Raw genomic sequence first — 8,102 nt, 5'->3', positions numbered from 1 at the left:
AAAACCCCAAGTTTACCTCTTTCTCAGATCCTACCAGAGGTCTCCAGGGAACCTGTTAATATAGTCTACACAGATCAGCTGCCAGGATACAGAGAGAGTAGAAAAGGCGATTGCATCTAGAGAGGCAGAATGAAGGTATCCATCACACCTTCCACTTAGACATATAATTTAGTGAAAATCACCTTTCCGTTTGGAAATCGCATGTGGGAGTTTTTCATCAGAACTAGGAAGCAGTTTGTATGTTGAAGCATCTGTGGGAAACAGGAACACATTAAGCATGACACTCAGACGTGTTATAAGGTAAGAGAAATATTTATTTAATTTTGCACAAGAACGAGCTTATACTGAACAAATCCAACCAAATAATATTAAGTGCAGTAAAACAGGGAAATAGGGATGACTTTTCCTGTTAGAAAATATTAAGTAACCATGCCTGTGCATTATTTTTATCATTACAATAACTTGTTTCAGATTTCTTTTCAGAGTGTATACTGTACATAACACGTTATAGCTTCTTTGCTTTGCTTCTGAAAATATAATTCATTCACTGCCTTACATTTTATTTTATTTTTTTGCAGTGAGGAACCTAACTGATTCGTGAAGATTCTGATCTAGAGAAAAATTTTCTGCACCAGTGAAGCTGGAGGCTTCCAAAGCTCTGATGGACTCAGGCTTTATATCCAGGGGTCATGATGTCATGCTGCGTGTCCCACACCCATTCTTCCACCACAGTGATGTCAGACGCAGTAGAAGAGAATTCTGGTCTCATTTTGCCCCAAGAATTTTCTTTTAGTGAGTTTCTCAAGCTTCACAAATTTCATAATTGAATGTTCACTCAGCTGTTAACAAAGCTGCACTTAGCTGCCCACCAATCATCCTCTTTAAGTTTTAACTTTTTTTTTTTTTTGGTCTTTTTAATGAAAGAACATTCTTTAAACAGAAATCTCCCGTGAGACAGTTAACTTCACAGCTCCTGAAGGCACTGTGGATCCACTGAGCAACAGATGTGGCCATTCTAGAGAAGAACAGAAAGGAAAGAAAAGGGTGATATGAGCTGTTAAGCCATGAGGAACACTCACGCTTGCTGGTCGGCGCACACAAATCTAACTGGGGTTTGCTTATTCTCTATGTGCCCCTTACTGTTCAATAGCCCAGGCACTTCTCATGCCTGTCATTGCAGAACCGATGGTGCTCAGTCATTTGTGGCAAATCATAGACGAGCTTTATCTCATGGCATCTTCTTAGATTATATTTGTTCTCTAATTTATTTATTCACAAATATGTATTGAGTATATTGAGCCTTACATATATTGATAAATAAGCAGACATAGTCTCTATTTTCACAGAGCAGGTCTTACAGTTTTTTAGAGGGAGAGAACTAATAAATGCCAAGTAAACATATAATCAAAAATTGTGAAAAGTGCTAGAAATAAAGAAATAAACCAGGTGGTGTCAGGAGATTGACTTAGATTAGGTGGCCAAGACCTCAGGGGAGTGTGGATCCACTGAGCAAAAAGCACAGGGAAGCACAGAATGAAGTACAGGCTTGAAGTGAAGTTTTGTTTAGGTAAGAGGCTGAAGAAAGGTCTGCATGAGAAGTTTGAGTTTGTGAAGAAAACAGTGTAGAGAGAAAGTAGGAAAAACAGGGAAGGGGCAGATATGCATAATTAGTTTCTGTAATAAAATACCAAAATAATACAGTGTATTACAAAAAAAATCTCACTCTTTTGATTCCTTGCACACTCTTTCTTCAGCCAGCTAACTAATAATGATAATCCTGTTAATATTGTTACAATCATCAGATGATAATATCCGTCTCCTTCTTGAGTGCATACTCTGTGTCAGCCACTTTGCAGGCACTTCAAATACATTATCTGGTTTCAACCTCATACCATTCCCAATGGGTCACTATTAATAGTCACACTTCCTAGATTCAGAAACTGAAGACCAGAAAGATTAAATATCATGTCCAGAATCACACAGCTAATGAATGGTACAGCTGGGATTAAAGCTCAGGTTACTCTGACTCTAAAACCCACCCGCCATTTCATATTTCCTCTCAGATAAACGACTTTAGATGATTTAAAAATGTATTATACTTTATTATGATAAAATCAAAAGTGTCTGTTCTATAAGATAAAACTTAGAAAAGATTTTGATACTATAAATTATGTTGAATCACACCAAATGAGGAAAAAACTAGTCTATTTCCAAGAACAGTATTATCAATTTAAGTTAATCCTCTTCTGTTCCTAATTTTTATTAAGCAGACTTCTTATTCTGACAGTAAGAGGAAATCTCAACATCTTTTGGATCTCTAGTGGCATTTTAAAGCTTCATTATCATGCTCATAACCATTGCATGGTCTTCCCCAGTCCAGTGAACCAATGAAACGAGGGATATACCAGTTCCTGAGAGCATTAGTTCCTCAAGTTGTATGGCTTTTGAGGGAATTTCTGGAGCTTTCTACCAATGAGTATGTGAAGCTAGCATTAGAACCCTGTGGGTGGAAAAATCATTATGGTTCCCATGAGTATGTTTTAGGAAGGGACTGTATATTTTCCAAAATCTTCCAGGAATGTTTTCTTATCCATATCAATATTTTCAGTTATAACAAGATAAATGCTCCACAAATCATATATCATTGGAAGCTCCTCAATTAGGGAAACATAGTTCATACATGAATGAGTAATAAAATATCCCACTGGAGCCGACAGGTAACTATAAACGGTGTGGACAAAATATAAAAAACAACCATTTGAAAGGAATAGATAGTGACCAAAAACAGGCAGACACTGGAGAGGTTTCAATCTGTGAAAGAAGGGAAATGTATCGTGTGAGATTTATTTTTACTTGGCATTTCCCCTTACGACACTCTGTGGTCTGTGCAGCTTAGGCTAACCGGAACTCAAGCAGAAAGACACAATCTGATAGGCCCCAGACATCAGAGGACAACTTTTAGGGCTGCCAGAGGGGTTGTAAATTCAGAGGAAAATAGCTAGAAAGGAGGGAGTGAATCAGCATATATAATCTCTACTCAAATTAAAAGTCTTTGAATTACAGAAGAGACTAAAGAGATAATCAGTTGCCGCTTGAAGGCTGAAAGATCTTGGGCAGAGATTCCAAATGCTGCTTACTGTGGGTAGCAGTATTTAAAATCTGTGTCCTCCTAAGTTAAGAAGGATTTATTAAAAAAAAAAATTCAGGTTTTTCACTGAAATCCCAAAAGGGCCATGATTGGGAGTAAAACAATGTCTCAAGATTAAGAGACTTACCCTAGACCTATGGGTAAATCTGGAATAGACCCACCTAACCAGTGTCAAGTGAAGTGCAAGATGAGTGGCCAGTAATTTGCAACCTGCTAGAACATAGTCTTCAAAGGAAGCTAACAGAACACACGGTCTTTAGCATATATCATCCATAACAAGTATTAGATATGTGACTAAAAGTAAGAAAAGGTAACTCTTAATCAAGGGGAAAAGTAATGAATAGAAACAATTCAAAAACAATCCAGATAGAGTAATTAGCAGACAAAGACTATAAAGTTCTATTTTAAATATGTTTGAAGTAAAAAAAAAAAAAGAAATAGATGGTAAATCTCAGCAGATAAATAAAACTATAAATGGAATTGAATGGAAATTTTGGAATGAAATTCAATATTTGATATAAAAAACTTCTTTGGGATGGTTTAACAGCAAATTAGACATGGCAGAAGAAAAAGTAAATTTGAAACAACAAATAGAAATTATCCAATCTTTAAAACAAAGAGAAGAAAGACTGATATAAAAATAAAGCTTCAGTGACCTTCAGAATAGTATTGAGCCACATAACATATGAGTAATCACAGTCCCAGAACAATAGGAGGGAGGAGAGAAAATATTTGAAGATACTTGAAGAAATCATAGTCAAAATTTTCTTAAATTTGGTGGAAAAAAAAATCAACTTAGATACTCAAAAAGCCAAGCAAACACCAAAGAGAATAAAGATACAAGAATCATATCTAAGTGTGTCACAGTCAAACTTCTAAAAAAGAAAGAATTGTGAAAGAAAACGGGGGAGACATTTTATACATATCTTAGATAAAAATACAAATGATAGCTGAATCCTCATCATGAAAACAATAGAGTATCACCTTTAAAATGCTGGGAACAAATCTGTGAATCCTGAATGCTATATTTAATAAAAATATCTTTCAAAAATAAAGATATTTTAAGATAAAAGTAAGTTGAGAGAATCTGTTACCAATACATCTACAATATGGAAAATGCTAAAGGAAGTTAAAGCTGAAGGGAAGTGACACCAGATGGAAACTCAGACATGTGAGAAGGAATGAAGAACACTAGAAATTGCGGATGTATGGATAAATATGAAATATGGCATTTTCCCTTAATTTCCTTAAAAGATATTTGACTGATTAAAGCAAATATAATAACATGGAACTTTATGGTTTATAGTTTACATAGCTGTATATGTAATAAAATATATGATTATGATGGCTCAAAGGCTAAAGGAGATGGGGTTCTTTTATGCTGAAGTTCTTATGTTTTATGTGAAGTAGTATAACAGTAAATCTTATTATGCTGTAATAAGTTAATGCTATGCAATGTAATCTCTAAACCAACAACTAAAATAATAATATAAAAAGTTAAAAATCCAAAAGAACAACTCGATTTAAATAATATAAAAATAAAAAGGAAGAAATAGAAGAACGAGAATATAAAAAATAGAACAAAAATGAAACAAATGGCAAAATGGTAGCCCTATATCCACCAATACCAAAAATTACACTAAATGTAGAGAGACTAAACACTTCAATTAAAAGACAGAGACTGTCATACTGGATAACAAAATAAGAACTAAGTATACATTAAACTAAGTTTAAATATAAAACCATAGATAGGTCAAAAATAGGTCAAAACAAAATGAATACTTAAAAAAAACTGACTTCAAGTCTAGAAGCCTGGCTAGAGAAAAGGAGTGCATTACATAATGATAAAATGGTTAATTCACAAGAAGACATAAAAGCGTACATACCATGTGATTCCATTTATATGAAACTTCTAAAAGGCAAAATAAATCAATTATAATGAAATTAAATGGTGTTTGCTATGGGAAGTAGGTATTACCCAGAAGGGGATATAAAGGTACTCATTAGAGTGTTGGAAATATTCTATATTTTGATTTATAAGGCTCATCAAATTACACACATAATAACTATGCATTTCACTCTAGTGATAAAAATAAAATCAAGGAGGATCCATTGAACCTTAGTCTGATTAGGAATAGTAACAACCTACTATTATAATGAACTATGAAAACTAGTTATAGAATATATTGTTTCCTTAACACCTCGTTTTAAAAAAAATGTTTATTTTTTGGGGCACTTGGGTGGCTCAGTCAGTTAAATGACCGGCTAATACTCTAATCATGATCTCACAGTCCTGGGTTAAAACCCTGCATCAGGCTTTGTGCTGTCATAACACAAGGTAGCCTGCTTCAGATTCTGTGTCTCCCACTCTCTGCCCCTCCTCTGCTTGTGCTCTGTCTGTCTCTCAAAAAATAAATATTAAAAACTATTTAAATAAATAAAAAATTTATTTATTTATTTTGAGAGAGTGCAGGAGGAGCAGAGAAAATGGAGATACAGAATCCCAAGCAGGCTCTGTGCTGACGGTGCAGAGCCTGAGGTAGGGATTAATAGCATGAACTTCGAGATCATAACCTGAGCCAAAATCAAGAGCTGCACACTCAGCCAACTGAGCCGTGCAGGTGCCCCTCCTTAACACCCTGTTATTTCAGGCTATACTTATTCTGTATTTTTAAAAAGTTTTTAAAAAGTCATTGTCATTATTTTTGTGCTAAACTAAAAATATAAAGATCAGAAGAGAGTTGGCTTTTAATTTTCAGTAGTGTATCTATATATATGTATATACCGTATATGTATATTTTAATATATTTATATCTAATATATTTAGTTTTTATTCATTTATTAATAATTTACAGTATAATTAATATATTAATCTGCTTATAAATTATGATTATAGATATGCATTGTAGTAATATATATTTAATCCCATTACCATTAATAATTTAGTATATCTTCATAGAATTAATTTTCATACTCTCTTATTTTCAACCTTCTTGCAATTAAACTATATATTATATTTTTAGCTTAGTTTTTATTTTAAGCAGTACTTCAATGGCTGAATAATATAATCATATAATTATTTACATTACATAATTATAATATAATAGGACCTATTGAATCATATAGTTTTAGAACTTATTTAACTGTCTATTTTTAGACAGCTTGGTTTCTTCCTTGATTTTATATGACAAATAATTTTGAGGTGAACATTGTGAACATAGCATTTCCATATTTCAGATTATTTCTATAGGTTATATACTTAGACCTGGGATTAATAGAACAAAGGATGTTGGAGTTGGGATGGAGAACAGGCAAAGAGCTGTATGCATGGCTGTTGACATGTGTTTTTCAGTGTCACTAAAAATAAGAATTACAATTCCAGTTATATCTCTCTCAGCATTGGAAATTATTGTGAAATATTTTTTACTGTAGTATGTGAAAAGAATAACTCTTTATATTAGTTTACATTAGAGTTTTAATTATGTAAAGGTTGAATAATCTCTTTGATAGCTGCACTTTTTAGTGAATTGTTTATTCATTCTTTATTTATTTATTTATGGGAAATAAATATTTTCTTATTAATTTTTGTATGTTTTTAATTTAATAAATCATATCTTCTGGAAGACTGTTTTTCTAGTCTCTGTGACTTCTTAATTTGCTAATTTTGTCTATAGACACTCTAAATTTCCTTTGAGTTATATTTTATCACTTTACATTAGAAAAGGCATCTCCCAAGTTTTGATTAATATTTTATTACATTTTCTTTTTCTTTTTAATATCTAACATTTCTTCCATGTAGAATTGGTTTTGATATATGATATTCCAATATGTAGAATAATCCTTTCTTCCTCTATTGATTTACAAATCTTTCCTGATCATACATGAAAATCTTCATTTTAATTACCTCATTTATGGGGCATTTGTTTCCATAGATAGATCTAGTTATCTACTCTAATATTAGTACAGAAGTCCACGTACAAAACCTTAAGTCTCCTCTTTCTGATAGATGAAGGTAATGTTTAGGAAGTTAGAGGACTTTCATCCTTATAAAACTCTAATTTTCTTCATACCTCAATTATTTCTGTATTACATCTAGAGGCTCCCCAGGAATTAAAAGTAGCCCCCTGGTTTCCAGTTTCCAAATAGTCTGTTCAGTAATTATTTACTAAAGGAAAAGACCCTCTAACTCTTCCTCCCTTCCTATTTATTTCTCAACTGGACACATCCTTCTTTATTGTTTGAAGCTCAAAGCAGAACTACCTGAAAATACTCTGACTCATCAAAGGGTTCATTGTCTCTCTTAGATTTAGGAAAAGCAACCTTAGTAATTCATTTTTGACTTGAGAGTTTAACTTCTGAAGGGAGGAATTAAAAAAATTTTTTAATGTTTTTTATTTATTTTTGAGAGACAGAGAGAGACAGCGCGAGCAGGGGAGGGTCAGAGAGAGGTGGGGATACAGAATTGGAAGCAGGCTCCAGGCTCCGAGCTGTCAGCACAGAGTCCGACACGGGGCTCAAACCCATGAACATGAGATCATGACCTGAGCCAAAGTCGGACACTTAACCAACTGAGCCACCCAGGTGCCCCGGAATTTTTTTTTTTACCTAAGCAAATTAAAACAACACATCTTTAATAAAAAGGCATCTTTAAAAAATCACCCTTCGCCAACTCCTAACTCTTCAGATATTATCTTCAATGTCATTTGGTACACATGTTGTACAGTCTTTCAGCACAGTGCACCTCTCCAGAGCATCCATCACAGTATCAAATGTCGTCTTTATGTGTTTCATAACTTGATTCCTATCTATTTACTCTACCACCAACAATAATAGCTAACATTGAATGTTTACTCTGAATGTGTATGAAAAAAACTATCCATAGAACTCCCTTATGACCCAGCAATAGCACTGCTAGGGATTTACCCAAGGGATACAGGAGTGCTGATACATAGGA

At 33.5% G+C, this 8,102-nt stretch overlaps 1 protein-coding gene across 3 annotated transcripts in view; it reads right to left on the bottom strand.

The window, feature by feature from the left end:
* Nucleotides 1–296: 296 nt before the first annotated feature.
* The window catches only part of NELL2 (neural EGFL like 2), a 326,766-nt gene continuing 318,960 nt past the window's right edge, over nt 297–8,102 (bottom strand). For all 3 annotated transcript variants that reach the window (XM_029955181.1, XM_029955182.1, XM_029955180.1), the window contains exon 21: nt 297–1,015. In XM_029955181.1, coding sequence (XP_029811041.1) covers nt 965–1,015 — 51 coding nt within the window. In that variant the 3' untranslated portion in view covers nt 297–964. The remainder of the gene's footprint in view (nt 1,016–8,102) is intronic.

The sequence above is a fragment of the Suricata suricatta genome, chromosome 10 (assembly GCF_006229205.1).
Source record: "Suricata suricatta isolate VVHF042 chromosome 10, meerkat_22Aug2017_6uvM2_HiC, whole genome shotgun sequence".
Lineage (NCBI taxonomy): Eukaryota > Metazoa > Chordata > Mammalia > Carnivora > Herpestidae > Suricata > Suricata suricatta.
Note: the sequence above shows the minus strand (reverse complement) of the source record. Positions and strands in the feature narration are given on the sequence as shown.